We start from the raw sequence: 21,357 nt of genomic DNA, 5'->3' as shown, positions 1-21,357 counted from the left end.
AAATATGGTGCTAAAAGGCATTCAGCAGAGCACCTCCTCCTTTGGTACTTGCACACAGCACAGGCTTGGCTGGTGCCGCCCTTAAGGGTCATGTTTCTAGCATTCAAGAATAAGAAAGCAGAGAGAGAGTGTGAGTGTTCATAAGACGAAGAGGGCAGTGAAGATGATTATTGATGATGATATAGTAAAAGAGAGAGAGAGTCGATGATTGAAACTGAAATGGGTAACTAAGTAACTACACCCTTTGATCTGAATAGGTCTCATATGAGCGGATTTACTGGATATGAATAGACTCAGTAAAAAGTTCAAGATAGAGAAGATATGGAAGCGATTATTTCGGAAGTTATTGAGCATAACTGACAGATTAAGGAAGGGAGAGAGGGACACGTGTTACTATTGCAAAAGCAAAAGCAAAGTCCCCTTTTTTTGGGCCACTTACGGTCAGACCTTACTTGGCTTGAAATTCTTTTCAGCATGCAATGCATTGATGTGTTGTTAACGAGAGATAAGATGATGAATTGATGATTGCTTTTAACTTTTATTGGGGATGTAATTATGTAAATATATAATGTAATTGGCTCACAATCTCATTGTAGGCAGTGGTAGACCTAATAAAAAAAAATGGTGATAATTGCTCGGATGTTCTTGCTTCGACCGTGTTTAATTAATTTGCAAATCTAGATGTTAGTGTCAAATAGCCACACTTCTTTGTAATAATCAGTATGGGTTCTATGGTTAGCCAGTAATTTTAGTTATTAATTTGGACTGGCATATAAATCCTGCAGACTGCAGACAGATAAGCAACCGCAGGAAATCAGAGATAAAAGATTGATGGCTTCCCTTTGTAAGGGCCTAATAAATGCTTTACTGCAACAAAACTACATTTTTATCGTTTCTTCAATGAACTTATCAAAAAAAGGAGTCTCTTGCCAGGGTAATGTAGCTTGGATGGTTCGGGATGGTTAGGGCAAAATTCAGTGGAAGCATAACTCCCTCCAAATTCCCATTTTTGGATGTCATTAGATTAGACCCAAACATAAAAACCACGAATAATTAAAAAAAAAAAAAAGAATAAGAATAATGGGAACTTGACACATGCAAACAGCAAATTCATCAGATCGTTTAGTGCGGAAAGGAAGGGTGGAAGCGACATAAATACAATATGATTAATTGTATAGCAATTTGTATTTCTTTTCATTTTTTCCTAAATAAGCTAAATCCTACTCAGTAAAGGGGAGTTGTCCGAAATACAAATGCGGTAACAATTCACCCGAAAAGAACCCAGGACATGACTGAAAAATGGACGCTAAATCCTCATCACTCTGGAGATCAAGAGGAACAAGATGATTCACAATTTTAACCCCATCAGCATCATAATGAAAACAAATTTACTCTAATATGCTGAAGTACAAAGAGTTTTAAGGGCCCGGACGGACCACAATATCTGTACACAACCTCTTTCAATTTGGGGGGAGAAAATATTTCATTAAAGAAAATATATCTCGCATAGATTCTTGTTCCTAATAAACTATTCCCCCTTTCTAGGTGTGCTCCTGGTAACAACCGCATAGCATGGCATGTTCCTCCAATGCATTCATCAATGCCAACCTGGTGTTTACTTCTCTCTTTCTCCACCAAAGTGCTTATTAGAAAACTCCATTAAAAAAAAGGGAAAAAAGGGTGAAAATTTCCATGGACAGCTATCCCAACTTATGCGGACAAAATACTCCTACGCAATTGTACCAAAAACTACATTTCAGGCTCTACTCTAATTTTCTGATTTTCGTCAACATAAAACAGAAATTTCCTTCAGCACGTCATTCTTCCCAAAAAGACAATTTCTCCTACAAAATTCTTTAATTATTCCACAAAACTCTTGACTTTTATCACAACTCCTATATTGTACCAAAACTTCTTAACTTCTTTTGAAACAATACTGTGAGTACTAAGTATTACTGTCTCAGCTGCAAGGACGTAGGATGCAATGGCGTCACTATACAAACAACTTCCAATCACAAACAGTGATCAAATGCCACCCCATGACAAACTCCATGCTCTCCTATTGCAGCAAATAATTGATAAACATCATTATATATCTAATTTACAGCTTCGAAGAAAAGAACCTGAGGTTGCAAGTGCCCCCTTTCACACATGCTGAGAACATCGGACCAGCTACCAACAACCTTCACAGTTTTGTCATCATACATAATCCACCGTTCTTGATCATGACTGTAGGCAAAGCAATGATAATGCTGCCCGTAGTAGCAAACCTGAAAAGTTGCAAAACATTGAATGGAAATGTTTTAACATTGCTGTCTTTATCACTAGGCTATCGTCAAATATAAGACAATTAATCAATTTCAAGTACACAAGCCCCCATTTTGCTATTACATCTTAATTTCTCAAACTCAAGATAAGGCAAAGCCACCAATCTAAATTCACAGCCAAGAGAAGGAAAAAAAAAAGAAAAAGAAAAAAAAGGGTCGTCATATAAAAATCAGCATTAAATATATATACTCAAAGTTCATCCAAGTATACATACCACTGAAACCAAGCTATGTCTCCTCTTCGGATCCAGCCCACGATAGAGAATGCTAATATCAATCTCAGGACTTAAGGCTGCCAGTGTTGCCGTTATGTCATCGAAACTCTCACATGTATTCTGCCAGCCCAGAACTGCAAGACGAAGCACGACCATCAGTATGAGTTTATAAACCACAATGCTGATATGATTTGTCTTCATAACTCTGAAATCACCTGTTGTGAAAACATGCGGTGGAGTTGAGAGAATATGATGGATGTAGTTGAGCTTCTCACAGCCACCAGCCCCTGGATCACAAGCTAATTGATGATTCATTTCTACAAGATTTAAGAGCTCATCTAAGGAGCTTTCTGCACACATAACCTGAAAGGGCAAAAGAGGTAGAAAGGTCACAAGGATTAGGGACATTATTACATGTAACAAACATGGTCTAATAAATTTCTCCCTGTAGCAGATACCTTCATTGTTCGGAGGGCACTGGCATTTATGTTATGAAAGAATGAAGTGTACTTTAGATGTCTGGATTCTAAACCACAACTGTAGCAGTTCATTCGTTCAAAAATGTCCATTCCAAAAAGAGAATGGACTATGCAAGCACTGTTTGTACAATCCCAAGATCCCATGCAATTGCTTTCTACTGATTCAGTATCGGAAACATTAGAACCAGGAGTAAATGACCTATGAAGGCAGTCAAATATTACTGCCAGTACTTCAGAAGCATCATTCATCTGTGCCTGTCAATAGCCATAATCTTAGTCAAAACTTCTATTATAAAGAAACTACTGAATTTAAATTGGTCATGAAACATCAGCGATAATTAAAGCGGGAATGGTAAAGAAATAGAATGTAAAAACTATTTGAAGCAAAGGCGCAAAAATGGCTCTGTGAATTTACCTCCTGGAAGAAATTACTATCTGGGTATAAGTTACTTAGGGCTATCCTCAGAGATGTAGGGGCAACTGCCTCTTTCCGCGTATCTGTTGATGCAATGCTCAGAGCAGTAAAAATCTCATACAATGCACAGACAACACATGGCTCGCCCACATGAATATGTTCTGACGGTGACCTCCTTGAGAACTCCTCTCTAAAACGCCTTAAATGCCATAACGACTAAATTTATAGAACAAAGAAAAGCATACAATTCAGCCTAGAAAAGATAAGTAGTGCAAAAAATAAAAAATGACTGCAGCAATGAAGATTCTAAAACTTGAGGGGAAAAAAAAAAAAAATTCTTCTAACACCAAACCTGTATAATAACATTTAGAAAGCAATTGTATTCACCAACTTCATTCTTCAGTCCTGCACCATAGACATCAATTCCATTCACATTTTCACTTCTGACTTCATTTGATAAAACTGCAACTTTATTTGCTTCCAGAGACACATTTTGTGTCATCCTCAAACTTGAAACCAAAGGCATTTTTTGATGCGCTTGGAATGTGTCTAAGAAAAACAGAATCTAAGGTTAGAGAGTTCACAACTAATCTTGGGAAAAATTTTAAAGTAACTAAACTAATGTAGTTTTCTTTATATGCTACAGTCCATTCTATCACTAAATAGCTTCAAAAATTAATTATGGGAGTAAAATAACAATGACAAGATTACAGGAAAAATGGGAAGAAAAAAGGAGAGAGTTTACCAAGGCTTTGGCGTACAGCTTGCTTAAGGTCAGCTTGGAACCTTTCCTCATCATCCTCCTCTGCATGTAATTGTCTCAATGTCTTTGTTCCACCGTCTCCCAAATAAGGAGCAGCTGATTCAACATAAATAAATCCATGATAGATTAGTTCCATATTCAAGAGACTAAGCATGGACTGACAAGCTCAAGACAATGAAGCATCTATAGAATATAAACTCTAATACTGACCAGATGTTGGAGACAAGCAACTAACATTGTGATAAAAATTAAAGGAAAAATTGATAGGCAACCGAAAAGAAAAAAAAAACAAGCAAATTAATCCTCATGCTCTTGTCTTTTACAGACCAGAGTCAATATGATCAATTCGTTTTTCTTCCACAGTACATAGAATGACAAGCAACTAACATTGATATGTTTTACCATGTTGCCATGCCAAGTGATCTAAAATCCCAATATGTTCTTCTTGAGTCACTTCGGAAGCATTTAAGTACTCATATGCATTGATTCTATACCACCATGAAGTCAGATTGAAAAAGAATGCAAACGGTCCAATTAAACAAGTAAAGCATAAAACATAACAAGAGCATAAGGCTTACCAGCACCAGTAAGGTGACTGTCATCGGATCTAACTGCAATATTTTCCTTTTCAGATGACAAGGCCTGATTCTTCCAATCTTGAGATCTATTAGAACTCCTATGCCTTCTACCTCTCCTTCCTGTTCGTCTATCAGTGGGAAGGAAACCATCCTCTGGAGTTTCTCCATTGGGTAGACCTACACAATATGAAAAGGTGATGAACATGTCTCCACGTATTACACCATATACTGACCATTCAATATGATTATTAACCTTGTTTAATGCTCAAGTGATGAGCAGTGTTGATGTTCTGGAAACTGGAAGTGGGGGAAGATCTGATTGGCGCTGCAGCACCATTAGCAGTATTCACAGGTGTCCCCTCAAAATTGTGTGGGAACTCATCCTTTGACACCAATTGTACCTGAAAAGTGAAGTTCATGAGGTCCCTTAGAAATCCCTAAGTCAGCAGCAAAAGTTTCCTCTTAGCGTATCTCCAGTATTCAATTCTAAGTCCAATTTTCATGGAAAGGGACATACAAACTGGTAGCATCAACTTCTAACATTTAACAGCAAGAAGACAGTGATGCTTACCGGTGATGAAAGTCTCATTGACTTGTGCATATCTAGATCATTACTACCATGACCCAAGTATGTGTCACAGATTCCCTCAGCCACATTTTCTCCAAATATTAGAGCAGATTTTTTGCTTTGCTCAGCAAGGTGTTTCAATTTAGCCTCATTCTCAATTCGCCTTTGATACGCCAAAGTTTCTTCAAGCTTTCTTTCCTCAGCTTCAAGCTCAATTTTACGCCTAAATTCCTCTTCCTGTAGTTTTAAGTCATCCCCATTGGCAGAAACAACAGGCTCTGAATCTGGATTATCACCATCAGATTCAACTGGAAAGGAGCTGCAGTGAGATATGCATTAAACATACGTTAACAGTTTAGTCTACCCAGGTAACAAATTTTTAGAAAAGAGCAGCATGTCATAAAAAGAGCGAAATGCATTTGTGCAAAGAGCATGCAAAATGATAACATACACCAGGTCAGCAGTCTTATCATGAACTATGTGCCGCTCATTACCACCAACAGGCTGAAAAAGTAAGAAAATGTTAAACTAGGATCACAGATTTTATATGATAATTAAATAACTAAAACAGAAGAAAATAAACAAAACCAAAATTATAACCTTTGAATCTTTAGTTTTCCTGTACTCTTTGTGCTTCCTTTTTTCCTTTGTCTTATCATTTGTGTGTTTTGAAATATCACTTCCTCCTCGAGCAACCTTCTTAGAATCAAGTGCAAGTTCTGCTAAAAACGCTTCTCTTGCAGCATCAGACTTCTCGGTGGCATCTTTCTCAGCCAGATCCTCCAAATGTGCCTAGAAAGATTGACATTCAAACTAATAAAGTTGAGCCAACAAAAATGATGAACTCATACACAGATCAGGTTGTTAATTACAAACCCTCAAATATGACTGCACTAGAGGTAATAATATTGACTGATAGTCATAAGCAGAAACAGGTTCGAGTTTGAGTTCCAACTGCTGCATACTGGTGACATTTCGCATGATTCGAGCATCAATTTTGCTAAGCTGCATGACCAAACAAGTTAGTTAAAGCATCAACATTAAGTGTTTCTTAATCAAAAGGTCTGTCTCAAACCAATGAACTGACCTCTACTGATAACTGTTCTTTCTGTCTCTGAATTGCAACTTCTATGCATGTGTCCACTTGATGCAAACAGTCCTTATTTCTCCAATCATCATCTTCACCAGATTCCAAATCACATAACTGGGAAGTCATACCAGAATAAGTATCTTCGTATCCAAATTGATTGACATTCAGTGCTTCAGCTTCTTTTAAAACATTCAATATTGCATCTGACTCAAACCTACTGCTGATGAACATATCATTTTCACTCTCAAGAAGCTCTTCTCTTCGCTTCCTGAGCACAGACTCATAGCTTCGATGGCCAAATTCTGCAACAGTCTCTCGTTTCTTACCTTCTTCCAGACAGAGATCCTCCAATGCCTGCAATGCTTCCTCATAGCTCAAATGCTCACATTTTCTCTCACAAAGGCTCTGCAAGTGATAAAACTCCTTCTCAAGCGTCTGGAGGATTTCCATTCCCTGATGAGTTTTTTCTTCTTTCGAATGCATCCACGTCGTTAGATGTTCCCCACTCGAGGGGCCTGCAAAGATCCAGGTCAGCAAAGCATCTGCATCCTCTGCAACCCCATTCTCATGCCTAATATTTGCAGAAGTTACATTATCTATAAAAGCATCACTAGAAACAAGTTCAGTGGATAGTAACCGTTCATCCAACAGAAGACATGATGCATCTCCATTAAGAACAATAGTCTCTTTAATCTCAAGACTTGGGCTGACACTGTTTGCATCATCAATAGAATTAATTCTCTCAGAATATCTACCCAAACTACAAGCATGAGATAGTTCCTGCAAGAACTTGACAATTTTTCTCAGCTGGTGCACTCCCAAAAAGCATATGCACATTGGTGTTTGGCCCACACCATGATTCAGAAGTAGAGAGCCAGAAGCCAAACTCTGCAGCTCATCCATTGTATACTGTATGACCTTGCTGAGATGGCTTGCAGAGAGACATTTATGCCTAAGAAGCAACTCAAATAAAGCATGAATTCTTTCAAGGAGTTTCACTCGTTCAGTGTCATCTGCCACCGGCCAACTGTCAATTAGTGGGTATACAGCAGATACCTGGTTACCATCACATTCCCTACACTGGATGCTCACAACCTTTTCACAATCATTTCCCTCAACAGAGCTAGAGTTATAACTATGACCCAAGTTCTCCTTCTCAGGTGAAGAATCCAATGCATCTTTAAAGCAATCATCACACTCCTCAATATGATTCCCAGAGTAGAAATCCTCACTAACTTCAGTATCCCGGGACTTGGTTTTATCCCGTCCAAGCATTTTAACAGCTGCTACAATATCCAGTGGCTTCCAAGAACAGTTATCAATCATCTCATTCCACTCATTATCAACACTCTGAGGCAAAACTGCCTGCATCTTGGGCAACAAATTCCCCATATGCTCTTGTACAACATGATGCATATGTGATTCCGAATCAGCAAACTTCTCATTGCACCTACAACAAACCCAAAACCTCCAAGTCTTATTCTCTTCCGCAAATGCCAATGCCTCAGCTAAAACGTCACTTGCCAAACCATCCTTCAATGACGCAGAATGAGCTTTAATATCGCAAACCTTAACCTTAAGCAACTCCCTCTTCATTTCTAAACTCATGGAATTCCAATAAGACCGCACAAAATCCCTCCTCTCTTCTTTTGACCTGTTTCTCCTCAAATTACTTCCATGCTTCCTCCTCTCTCTTTCTCTCTTCTCCAACCCTCCTGAACCAGAATCCACATTTCTCTCCCCCTCATTATTCTGATACAGCTGCCCTGTCTCCGATTTCTGTTGCAACAATCTAGCAGCAGCAACCCTAACCTCAATCTCTTTTCGTCTCTCTTCTGGTGTTTTAGTGGCCTTTTTAATCTCATTAGGCCTCCTTGCTTGAACTAACCTAACCTCCATAGGGTCCTCGGCCACTCTCCTAATAGGAATCAACCTAAACTTCTCTTCACCAGTTCCTAAGTTCTTCATCCATGTAGAAATGGAAGCAATGTTGGATTTCTGAATCAAGCTCCTAAGCTCACTCTGCACATGCGCAATTCGAGCATCAGCTGTCAAAATTTTTTGCTGACTCTCATCCTGTAAGCTCTCCTTAGCGGGATCTATAGGATTCTCAATAGCTAAAGCACGCTCACACTCTTGAACTACTTCTTCATATTCTTTTCCGTCATTGGCAGCCTCGTACAATAGATTCGCGTAGAAGTGCGCGAATTCAACGGAGTGAGGCGACAACTCCGCGGCTTTTTTGGCCGATTCAATCGCATTCTTCAAATGCCGTTGTTTCGAGTTTAAATCGTCGATGATCGACGCCACTTTAACGCACACCGTGCCTTGCACGCGGTGAATCAGCGCCACGTACGCCGAGTTCTCATGGCGCGAACTCAACTCCTTCATCAATCTCAACGCTTTCTTGTGGTTTCCGCGCCGAAGAGCCGTCAAGGCTCGCTCGCACTCGAGCTTGATCGCGCCGTAAGTCGACGCACCCCCGCCGCCAACGACGACGTCGGCCTCCGACGGTTCGGTATTGGTTTGGTTAGACGTCGCATCGGGAGTCGCGCACGGCTCGGCTTCGACCGCGGCCGCTGGTGATTGTTTAGAGCGAGGAGCAGTGTTCTTCTTCTTATGCCCCATCAATTAATTAAAATCGAGATTTTTTTTATTTACATGCGCGTGTAAATAAATATACAAAAAACGAGTGAAAGAGAAGAGATTGTGAAGCAGGCACTTAGTTGTAAAATTATGAGAATGTTGAGGGTAAAACGGGAATTGGAGACTTATAACGGTGACGGAATTAGATCGACGGTGAAATCGATGAAGAGAGTGAAGAGTTTTTAAAGGGACTGACGGAAAGTGGGACAGAAGGAGAAGGAGAAGGAGAAGGAGAAGGCGAAGGAAGGAGGCAGGCAATCACCTAACCCATGGAAGGGGGGTGACGTTTGATGAGAAAAAATAAAAACAAAATAGAATAATTTAAAAAGCATGGATTAAGCATTTATAGAACCATTAGGCTCCCTAACTTTTTTTATTAATTATGCCAAACGAGGTTGGTGAGGGTGGAGGACTAAAACTTTTTTCAGATAGTATATACATATCCCTCCAGAGGGGCGGATGATCAAGTTCCTAGTTCCTACATACATAAATCATTTTAAAATATTCTCAAAAAAATTATTTTAAAATAAAAAATTTAATTATACGGTATTAAAAAAATGTAATCATGCTTAATTATTAATTAGTTAAATTATTAATTAATGTCGCATCAATTTTGCCTAAGGAAATGTTTTGCGAATTTAAGGTAATTATAATTGAAATGGGAATAATTTGCCCTCGAATTAGTAAAACCCTTATTGAAAATACCCTTATAAAAAATAAGTGGCATCCGGAAGAATGAATACTATGACAAAATACCCTTATCACGCGTTAAAATTTTATCTATGTCCCATTTAGGCCATAATAAAAGTTAAGATCTAATTAAATGCAGCAGTCATACCAGAAATTTGAGATCTAAAATTGAGATTGACGCATACATACTTAAAACCGCAAACGAAAAGAGGGCTGAGGGCCTGAAACAACATCATATTGTATTGTTTTTGGATTTTATAGAGTATGTAGAACCCACAATCATAAATTAACTTGTACGACAGCACTCATCAGAGAAGTGAGATCTTCTCACCAACCACTGCTCCATCATTGGCATGCAATCTTGCAATCTGATTTTCTTGGTCACGGGATGATTTCAGAAAAAGGGCATCGAAAAGTTTCAGCATTCATGACTTTGGACAGAATCATGGCCGTGCATTTAAAGAGCGGAGCACATTGGAAACGAACACTGCAAGGTCCGCGACCTGTAACCGGCTAGCTCATAACAAAAAGTGCAAAAAACTAAAAATACATAAAAGACTGATAAAGCAGCCGCATAAGATGAGAAGATCATTGCCTGCACCTGCAGTGGTAACATGGCCACTCAGCCACTTCAATCCTCTTTTTCGACATTTACAAATGGCTTAATGTTGAACTACAAAATCGTGAAATGAAAGCTACAAGATGATGTAGCACGCACAATCAAAATCAGGCATTGTTTTCGCATTTCAATGTGATTTAAAACTAGTTGCACAAAATTAGGTACAAAATGCACCGTACATCCGAACACCTCTTCTACTTCCCGCAACAAAACTCGGTTGTGTTCATGCAGCTAAGTGCTGAATATCAACTATAGTAAATGCATCCGATCCACATATGACTGGAGCAGCCATTTATTAAGAGGCTCCCCACACCCAACAAAGCACCCAGAATTGCCATTCTCAGTGAAAAAAGGGAAGCTAAACATATGGAGCAATTCCTGCACAGCCTGCCTCACAAGAGAAGTTCCTGTCACCCTGCTGCGCCTCCCCCAACCAGTTACTATATCGATACGACTGGGACCAACCCCTGACATTAGCATTTGCTTCCGGAACCAGGCCAGTGTCCTGGAGAGGGCTATCACAGCAGTGCCATCTGACATGACATGGAGATTGATAAGCCAATAAGACATGCCTTTCTCTCTAACAGCATCTGGGTAGACATTCTTCTGCGCAGCCACCTCCCAGACAGAGCCAGCCTCCTCTTTCAGCCCTGACTTGTGAAGAAAATCCACCACCGCATCTACAAGTCCCCTCTTGCTCTCTCTGTCCTCACTGTGCATCATCTCCAAGAAACTGCTCACATGATCTCGCACATTCTGACCATCAGGCCCTGGAGATGGCATAGAGAGCAGAAACATATGTGCAGGGTGGCCCGACACAGCCATAAGTTCATGACAAAACCCCATGTCATATGGGGACCGTGCTTCTGTACAACAACTTAAGAGTAATGTATATGTTTGCAGCGAAGGCTTTAAACCAAGATTCAACATGCCTCGCAACAAGTGAAAAGCATCTGACAGCTGACCCACCCTAAGGAATGCACTAAGCAGGGAATTGCAAGTGGGCACATTAGGGCGCAAACCTGCTTGGAGCATGGCTTCATACCACTCCCATGCCTTCCTAACATTTCCAGCCTTCCCCCACAAATCTACTAAAAGGCCGTAAACTGGTTCATCAGGAACCCAGTTTTTCCTTCTCATCTCAGCAAAAACTGCTTCTGCTTCATCAAGATACCCACAATGCCCAAGAACCTCCATTACTATGCTGTAAGTCACTTTGTCCGGTTCAAATCCTGCATTCTGCATGTCTCGGTAAAGCTTTAATGCACTCTGATAATTCCTAGCCTTGGCTTGCAAAGCAATCATGATGTTATAGGTCACTAAATTAGGTATACAACCCTGATTAACCATCTCGCAGAAGAGTTGGTGGGCGGCCTGCAAATGGCCAGCTTTTCCAAGGCAGTTGATTATAACGCTGTAGGTGAATGTGTCAGGAGAAAGACCAGCAGCTTGCATTTTTTTATACATATCCATGGCAACATCAAGAAACCCAGCTTTTGCATGAATGTCAATAAGGGTGCAGTAGGTGACACGATCAGGTTCACACCCTACTACTTGCATTTGTTTGAACACATCAAGTGCTTCATTCAGGTAATTTGCACGTCCATAACTGTGAATAAGACGGTTATATGTCACAACATTTGGCTGGCATCCATCCCTCACCATCTGATCAAGCAATTTGTTTATAGCACCAAACTGCCTGGCACGGCCAAGGATGCCCACCATGGTTGTATAGGTATGCTCGTCATGCTTGAACCCAGCTTGCCGCCTCAACCAATTGAAAAAACCAAGAGCAACAGTGTGATCTTGGAGCTGCTTCAGAACTTGGTTTGCCTGATATGCATCCATCGAATAGTTGGTATTTCCAAGAGCCTCTTCAGCTAGAGGGCCCCACTTCCACTGTTGCAGTATGCGAGAAACACTTTCCACTACATTCCCGGTGCTGGCAAAGTGCCTGGAAAATGGAGCAAGCCCAGCCGGAATTTTCATTTCTCTGGAGGGCTTGCTGAAACGTTCTGAGACACACTCCACAACCTTTGCATCTGAAGGCTGTAGGTTTGACTTAAAATTTGAGTTCAAGCGGTTCGAATGAGCTTTGGATCTCGGCTGTACAATCCTCCTCCGATCACTGTTATCAGAAGATACATTATGAGTTTCCAGCGAAGTCCCATTTGAAGCATTTGAAACTCGCTTGAAACGCCGTGCAATGTTTGAATTATCACCCTTATCCTTGGCATTGTGACAGCCAGTCGAAGGATTTGACCCCACTGTTGACTCAGCAGATGAGTTTGGGTAGACTTTGGAAACATTTTCTCTTCTAATGGTCTTCACATTTGCAGGTTTTATATTTGAAAGAGGCCTGGTGGGATCGACCATAAAGTTTGTTGGAGAGTTTGCTGTACCACTTCCATCTAGTGCAGGAAGCTTGTAATTTACTAAATCAGACAAAAAACTCACTGCCGCAACACCTGCCTTAACAAACTGGTCTGAAATAGGTGAGGATGTGAGCACATCCTTTGGAACAGCATCAACGGTACTAGCATAACTGACATGATCTGATCTTCCTAAAGAACTGGGAGAGGGAACAGATACTCTCTCTGATTTTTGTAAACCCGCAGCTTTTACTGCTTCCCCTGAAACCACAACACCTGCCCGAGCAGGGGTGTATACCATTTGAGCATTGTGCTGCCTTCGGGAGACACAAGTTTCATCCTCAGAGCAAGTACATGAACTTCCATCAGATGCGCTACATCGTGATCCATTAAGAAAAAATGATCGAGCTGTGCTTGAAAGGTTAGTTATATGCTTTGCTCGCAACATTATCTGCAATTAGCCAATTAGCATAAAAAGGTTAAAACTCCATTGTCAACATCTGAAGCAAGACAATGTGCTCATGCTGGTTTGTGAACAACTATCAAAGCCTCTCTACCAAAGCGATTGAGAGATTGAAACCCCTTCATTTTAGCAAGATATAATAGCAGCAATTAGGCATTCCACTCAATGCAACAAAAGTACAACAAAGCCATGGGAACATTTTCTGGAAAGTGCTTTTCCATCCAACAAATAATGGAAGCAGAACTTGCTCAGATCACAATCCATAAGGTAAGCCAGATAAAAGTTGCTGTAGTTGATCAGCAGCTTATAGAATACAGAAACAGTAGCAACAAATGAAGTGGTTTATACTCAAGGACTAAACCTGTTAAAAGAAGGAGTTGTGGAGCCTCTTATAGAAGTTCTATGATATAGTTTTCTTGTTTCTTTTCATCTATGGTTCACACCCATGTCAGATTTTCCTTGAATTCTAACATTGATGAAAACACAATCACTTCCTCGTACACTGCTTCAAATGCTTGATAACATGAATTAAAAACCTAATACTGACTATTGAAATATTGCAACACGCTAAGGATACTATTCACAAGACAAATTGAAATACACAAAGCAGAGGTTTGGCTGTCCTTATTCTGCATCAAGCACAAAGAAATAAACACTCATATTTAAAATAAAAAAATGAAAATTTACTAAGAAAAAATAGAAGTGAAAAATATGCAATTAGCTATACAATCAATAGACTCACCACCTTACAACTTAAAAAGTAGTTTTGTAAACCCCTATACCAAAGGTGAAATCATTGAAATGAAGCATCTAAGTGCATATAAAAGCATGTAGAACTGTGCAAGGGTTGAATTACCATATGATGGACCATAAGAAAAGTAACAATGAAAGCCTACAGAGATTTTCTGTAACCCAAGCAACTTGGAGAATAACAGCTTGCACCAGGCTGCTAAAATATTACACTGCAAGAAATTTTGAATTGTGTGGATTTTTCCCATCATTTTGTCACTAAATCATTCGATTCAACAGGCAAAAGTGCGAAAACAAGAAAAAAAAATCGGAGATTTAAATCATCAACAACAGAATGTTAAACTGGATAGCGGATACTCCACACATGGAGCTCATATTTTTCCATACTTCATTTATCTTTTTTTTCCCAACCCATTACCAATAAACAAACCAGACATAAGATCGATACCACCTCAATCTACCATCAAATTACATTCTTATACACTAAGAAGTCAAACAAAAATATTAGTTTACATCAAACACGCATTACCTTCAGAATCATAACAACACCATGCATGATGCATCATTATCAAGCACACACTTGAGAAACTAATCAATCAATCTACAGCCAATCAGTCAATCATCAAAATTCTTTCTTTCTCACCGAAACGGCAAAAAGAACAAAAATTTACCCTCCAAATACACTCTTCCATCCGTCTAATGCCAAAAAATTATTAAAAAAAAAATCAAATTCACACCATCCACCTCAAGTTCTCAATCACTTAAAGGACACAAAAGCAAAAATACCCACAAGTCAAAGAACAAAAGAATGGTGCTTGTGACCACAAAAACCAACAAAGAAAGCAGTGACATAGTAAACAATGCGACTAAAAACATAAAAACAGCAGGATCATGAGATTACAAAGTACCTGAAAGTAGTGTATAAGACTCTCGGTGTGTGTTCAAAGAAAGAAAAAGAAAAAAAATGGAGAAAAAATTTGGAGAGAATGAGAGGGGCGGCTCCCTTCTCTCTTCTACTGCCGTCAACTCCTGAGGTTTTTTCTTTTTTTCCAACCAAGCTGGGGTGGCTGTCAGGTTAACTCAAAGGCTTCATATTAACACAGTAACAGCTTTTACTCTTTTGCTTTGTTTTTTTATTTCTCAAAGCCCTACTTTTATTTGATGGTTTGAGACACGTGGCTTCATTTTGGTGGTCTTCACGTGACAGGTAGATGAATTTAATTCATTAGACGCGTTTCGCAATTTTTGTTTTAGCAGAAGTCTAATTTCGCGACCCGGGAAATGGACAAAATATTTTAATCATAAGGTAAATATATTTTATAGGATGTGTTTAATTATCAATCACACGCTTCTGACAATGTATTTATTTTATCAAATGCACGTAGAAGTCTCTCTAGAATTTGTCGCAATTTATTTTATTTTTTTTTTTTTCAGTTAAAATATCATCAAAATAATCTTTTGATTTTATTTTTAAATAATTATGTATTTATTTATGGGATCAGTTCCAGTGTACCGTGGCACAGTTGCATCCAGTCGTTGAATGCACTTAAATTGGTGGGATCCACTAGCATCCAACGGCTGGATGCAACTGTGGCACGATACCACAGTTGCACCATAAGTTTCCCCTTATTTATGTATCAAATAGAAGAATGAAAAAATCAATTCTTTTCTAAAAACTCTTTAAAATATTAATAAGGTTATATTATTTTAATCAAAATTTTCTTCTACCAAATTTAACTACCCTCTATTTGTTCACCCTAACAAATTTAAGTAGCCTCCAATAATTATGTTGACATGCTTTTAACATATTTTTTCCACCATTTTTTTCTATTTTTAATTTAATGCATAATATAAAATTTTAGTTGTTAATAAATTAAATATATAATATTAATTATAAAATTACTTGAAAGCATTAAACAATTTGAAAAAAAAAATAGTTGTTAGAACAAAAAAAAGCAATTATTTAAAAAAAAGAAATTAAATAATATTTTAATTACTAATGTAACTCTTTAAATAAGAAGTAAAATCTTATCTAAAGAGTTTTTATTAATATTCTTATGTTTTTATTGTTTATTTTTTTATTTGTATAATTTTATGGGTTGATTTGTAAATTATATTTATGTAATATTAATAAAATCATCTAACATATTTCAATATTACCAAAAAATAAGAAGAAAAAGTTTTGGTTGTTATCAACCACGTTTACTATTTTAAATAAGACAAATAGGTAAGTTTATCTATTTATTTATTTTAACAACAAACAGGCACCTTACTATTTCTTCAAATAGATATTTTTTAATTCTAATAATATCATAGATCTTAATATTAGAGTTATAATTTGATTCTCAATAATAGGTATTACTCATTCATTAAATAATAAATTTTATAATTTGTAAATTATTTAGTTAATAATTAATAACTAGATATTATACCGATTAAAATTTAAATGTTGGATGCCACAAAAAAAGGTAAGATTTCTCTTTAAATTATTGGTTTTCTTCAAAAGCCAAGAAAAGTAACATAGACTTCTCCTGTATTTTCCATGGCTGCTTCGTCAAACATTTGCTTCGGTTGAACTTGAACAGGTCCCCAGAGTGCCCCGCGACCGCGAGCAGCCTCGCGGGTTAATTCGATGCACCTGCGGACGTCAAAATCAAAATTGAATCCCGAATGCTTAATTTTTAAAAAACTCCCCTGAGTTTTAAGCTTGTTATAAATAGATGGTAAAAATTTATTTATTTATAAAAAATTTTCTACCGTCAGTTAACTTTAATATTGACCGTTAATTGACTGTGTAAAGACAATATTACCCTTAACAACAGTTTGTAAAAGGAAATAACTAAAAAAAATTAAAATTATTGGCGCGAAAATTACAAATCTTATTTTTTGATAATTTTATCCTTGTCAATTCCAAAGATTTACAATATCATAAGTAAAGATTATAACTATTTCATTTTTAAATTTTTAATTTTATCTTTTTTGTATGAACTTTAAGAAAATATCAGAGAATTTTTTAAATTTTTAATTTTATCTTTTTTCTATAAACTTTAAAAAAATATCAATAATTTAAAGAGGATAAAATAATTAATAATTTTAATTTTTTTTAATTATTTTCATCTATAAATTATTATTAAGGATAATATTATCTTTGCACAGTCAACTAATGGTCAATGTTAAAATTAATTGATGGTAGAAATTTTTTTATAAATAAATAAATTTTCACCATCTATTTGTAACAAATCGAACCCTCAAGAAAGGTTTTTAAAAATTACCCAATCCTGAATCCGCGGATGTAGCCCGGAGCACGAATAATAACAGCATCACAGCTTGACACATGGGACTTGTCAAATATGGATGATGTGGACTGATATTATGGTTGGCAGATATTTCTTGTCATTCAATCAAGGGAGACCTTTCTACATTGAATATGATGCTTTGTCCGCGTTTACTGTCCACAATCTTTGGTTTAATAAACAGCCTTAAGAATGATACACGTGTCAAATTAAGATCCTAATATCCTGTAATGATCTTCTCTTGGCTCAGGCTTTTTTTCTTTTTAATTTTTTTAATTTTATATATATTTCCAATGATAGCTAAAACTTTGTTGGTGAGTCGGTGACAATAACATAATTAACATTCATGGCGTCATTTGGGAATGCCCATTTAGAGATATGCTACAAACATATCGTTTTGGCACCTGGAATGAATGCAGTCTTTTTATTTGACACCTAAATAAAATTGCATTATAGTGCATTACAATATACAGTAGCCGTCTCATTAAACAAACCCAACATGCAATTAATTCGCTTTTTTTTTCTTACTTTCTTTAATTAAAATAATAAGAATTAAATAAATAAATAACCCAACAACATTGCAGCCAGGGATGATGAAATGCTAGCAAGAGTTGGACGGTGGCTGGCCACCGGTGGCGGTGGCCATCGCATTTCAACATCTTTTAAACTAAAATCAGTACCATTGCAATCTTCAGCGTTGGAGCAATGCAACTGTTACCAGTGATGGAGTTTTCACTCGCCATAGATGTGCAGTGCAGCCAAATATTTAAAACCATAACTTTAACAACAGTAAATCTACAGCGTACAAAAATTTATTTGCCACGTATTATTTATACCGTTGCATAGAACAAATTATGAGAATTATAAAGTTACCAAAATATAGTTAAATAGACACCGAGATAAAACGGTCGATTGCGGCACGCTGTTGTCGGAGGCAACGAGTGGTTGCTAGCGATGAGAAATATTTACTTTAATAAAAAAAATTAAACTATTTAGTTAATATAAAAACAATAAAAAATATAATGAATATGAATCCAGATAACATTAATTTAATGTAAATATTAAAATAAAAAATATAATAAAACTTCTATGTAGTCATAATATTGGGATCCATTATTTTTATTACTATGAATAAGTTATTATCCATATGTATTTGGAAAAATTATTGGTTTAACTTGGTTATATTTAGTTCAAGTAATATAGAGGTAAAGTAAGTATTATATTAATTTTTTACCATTAAAAATTTACAAAATCTTCTTAAAAATCAAGACGTTTACATTCTTTTTAGGCCATGTTTGCTTGGGGGTAGAGAAGTGGGGAGAGCAAAATAATTTAATTTCTTTTCTACTTTCCATTATTTGGTTGGACCAAGTTTAATGGAATTAAATTTCCATTGAAATTCGGTTTCCATTAAATTGAAGAATTTGTATTTCTTGACTAAGGATTTCAATTTCCTTATCTATTGAAACACAAAAATTCCAATATTATCCTCTAAACAAAATTAATTTTAAATAAATTAAAGTACAAGTAATTTATATTTATTTTCTTAAATTAATAGGATAAATTTATTTGAAAAAAAAAGCAGTAAAGTGACTCGCCGGAAAGTCACCGAAGACTCGCTGGAGTTTCGCCAGAGATGTGCTTTACCATCAAAATCGGTACCAATGGAATCCTCATGAGCCGGTCTACAACTCCATGGGGTTAAAAATGCTAATATACGTTGTTATTTACCTCAAGTCTTGTTTAAATGCTTGAGAAAATTTTAACTCTCATGCTTTCCAACTGTATAGTGTATTTTCAGCAAAATTAACATTTCCAATGAGTAAATCGTCCATTTCTGATCGTTATTATGCATTTTACGCGATGAAAAATGGTGGTCAACGGCACCGGTCAACGTCGGTCAACTCGGGTCTACGTGGTAGCTGTCCATGACTTGGTGCTGGAATTTAAAAGAATTATTTAACTAGGTAATTTATAGATTAAATTAATTCATAGTTTAATTATTTTTTATTTATCTACATTATAGATAGTGGGTATATTTGTCCAAATAAAAAATATATAATTTATTTTCCTTTCAAATTTAATGTGAAACCAAACAATAATCATTAATTTTTGCACTATTTTCCTCTCATCGCCTCTCCACTCCTCTCTTTTTTTCTCCTCTCCTCTCCTTACCTTTCTTAAAACCAAACACCACCTTAATATTTTTCTCTCAATGTAAATTCTAACTAAGCTAACATGTCGCTTCAAAATATATTAAAATAATACAAAGGGTTATAAGAATATGGTAATGTTGAATACAGAATTGGGCTAAAATTATTTGAAAGGTCCTACCGTCTACAAGACTGCCTAGACCAATGAGGCCTCCTCAATTGAAACTAGACTTTAGTTTTATAGGCTTCATTCCAATCATCGGCCCAGAAGGTACATAAATGGCTTGATTTAGGGCTGTGGGCAGTTGAAAACACCATATGATCTTTTTTGTTCTACGCCCCCGATCATGGCTCATGGGTGACGCCGATGGATATATATATATATATATATATATATATATATATATTCATAAAAATGAAACGACACCCATTATGGCGTTTCACGTGCGATATTTTTTCCTGTTTCAGTAACCTTGGATCAATCCACCATAATTAGCCGTTTTATGAAACTGTATGTAAAAAGATGAACTATCATTTTGGTCATATAATATGATGATGGATTGCTACATTGCATTGACACTACGGCAGAAAAAATAATATGGTCCAGAACCTACTTTATTCCGCATTCGGCGAGCGAGTAAGCAAATAATTAGGGGCATAAACTTGATTATTACTGCTCTTAAGTCTTAAAGATAAGAATTCCCCCCACCGCAGGGCTTTTTGCACTTTTTTCAAAAAAAAAAAAAAAAGTGAAAACGTTTTGCAACGCTGCTTTTATTGGAGATTTGAGAGGAGGCGTGAGAGGTGATGGAGCTGGGGAAGGGGAGAAACACATGCTTTGCTTTCTTGCAATCCATCATCAAACACAATCATTTTGGTCACAACATTGCCTTTTCTTTTTTTTCCCTTCTTTTCATCAAATTCTTTAACTTTGGCCTACTTAACCATCCGACAGAGTATAAAGTTTAGTGCAAGGGTTCGAGCCTCCATAAGAGCATTATGGAGGTTAGTTTCAGTTCTTCCTCAATTATCATTTAATTGAGTGGAGACATTCTCTCTCTTACGAAATGTGAGTGGAGTAGGCACCCCTCGAATATTAGAGAGGGTTTAAAATATCTGAGCATATACTTCAATGTGTCAATGTATGATGGTGGTCCCAGTTATATAGTATGATTGTAAATATTAATTATAATGTCTGATGTAGTGTCAGTAATATCTGTGTATAACAGACTTCAAAAAAAAAAAAAAAACCATCCGACAGAGTATAAAGTTTGGCTACGTGAATAAGCTCCATCGTTGCTTTTTGTCTCTTCATTTTAGCTCAATCTGCCTTATTATCATTCAACAATATTAGTTTTAGTGCGTGTTTTGTATGTCTTATTTAATGGATATAAATACTTATTTAATTTCATTTGATTGTTTTTCTAATAGAATTTTTGAAACTTAAATAAGCTATTTTACCTCTACTAATAAAAACTTAAATTTTTTACTTTTAGGAGTAGAGGTTAATTTTTTTTTTAAATGTTAAATTATTGAAAATACCCTCAACTTATTTGATAATTTTATTTTATTATTTTCATAATATAACTTTTAAAAACTTGTTTGTTAAAGTAATTTCATAAATTTTTAATAAAATTTTTTATTGATAACCAAATAATTAAATTTTTTTAAATAAAAATATTTTTATAAAATATTTACTAACAAAAACTCTATTTAAATAAGTTTTATTTGAAAAATTATACCAAATAAATCCTTAATAATTAATTCCTCTCAAAATAACTTTGAAAGCTGTATGTTTATTAAACAACTTGATAGTGTCAGTGGCCATAAAATAAGTAGCATCACCAAAAACATCTCTATATATATATATATATATAGGAGCCGACTAAGTTACGTTAAACGTAACTTAAGCCAAGCACGGCAACAGTGACAAGTT

General features: G+C 36.5%; 2 protein-coding genes across 3 annotated transcripts; both read right to left on the bottom strand.

Annotated features, from left to right (window-relative positions):
• Positions 1-23: 23 nt before the first annotated feature.
• On the bottom strand, positions 24-9,466 carry LOC18048599. Of its 2 annotated transcripts, XM_024189885.1 has the most exons (15): positions 6,433-9,466; positions 6,222-6,350; positions 5,946-6,137; positions 5,797-5,849; positions 5,349-5,664; positions 5,031-5,178; positions 4,778-4,954; positions 4,182-4,295; positions 3,789-3,985; positions 3,437-3,652; positions 3,001-3,276; positions 2,758-2,905; positions 2,543-2,676; positions 2,124-2,270; positions 24-96 (listed from the first exon to the last, which is right to left on the bottom strand). In XM_024189885.1, exons 1-15 carry the CDS (start codon positions 9,061-9,063, stop codon positions 82-84), a joined length of 4,893 nt encoding a protein of 1,630 aa, XP_024045653.1. In that variant the 5' UTR covers positions 9,064-9,466; the 3' UTR covers positions 24-81. The 2 variants fall into 2 exon arrangements, with proteins under 2 accessions (XP_024045653.1, XP_006439669.1); XM_006439606.2 differs by lacking the exon at positions 24-96 and having other exon boundaries at positions 1,153-2,270.
• Positions 9,467-9,921: 455 nt separating this feature from the next.
• LOC18048598 (pentatricopeptide repeat-containing protein At1g74750) lies at positions 9,922-15,100 on the bottom strand. The gene is made up of 2 exons (XM_006439605.2): positions 14,884-15,100; positions 9,922-13,213 (listed from the first exon to the last, which is right to left on the bottom strand). The coding sequence occupies exon 2, from the start codon at positions 13,208-13,210 to the stop codon at positions 10,640-10,642; it is 2,571 nt and encodes an 856-aa protein (XP_006439668.1). The 5' UTR covers positions 13,211-13,213; positions 14,884-15,100; the 3' UTR covers positions 9,922-10,639.
• Between the last annotated feature and the right edge of the window lie 6,257 nt (positions 15,101-21,357).

This window comes from Citrus clementina, unplaced genomic scaffold (assembly GCF_000493195.1).
Source record: "Citrus clementina cultivar Clemenules unplaced genomic scaffold, Citrus_clementina_v1.0 scaffold_3, whole genome shotgun sequence".
Classification (NCBI taxonomy): domain Eukaryota; kingdom Viridiplantae; phylum Streptophyta; class Magnoliopsida; order Sapindales; family Rutaceae; genus Citrus; species Citrus x clementina.
This window is presented reverse-complemented; position numbering and strand designations above follow the sequence as displayed.

Excerpts from the sequence above, each read along its gene's own strand:
- LOC18048599 (XM_006439606.2), bottom strand. The coding sequence starts at position 9,063 with ATGGGGCATAAGAAGAAGAACACTGCTCCTCGCTCTAAACAATCACCA. Across the intron at positions 6,351-6,432 it reads AAGAACAGTTATCAGTAGAG|CTTAGCAAAATTGATGCTCG; the intron begins GTCAGTTCATTG and ends TTGGTCATGCAG. Across the intron at positions 5,850-5,945 it reads GGAAAACTAAAGATTCAAAG|CCTGTTGGTGGTAATGAGCG; the intron begins GTTATAATTTTG and ends TTACTTTTTCAG.
- LOC18048598 (XM_006439605.2), bottom strand. The coding sequence starts at position 13,210 with ATGTTGCGAGCAAAGCATATAACTAACCTTTCAAGCACAGCTCGATCA.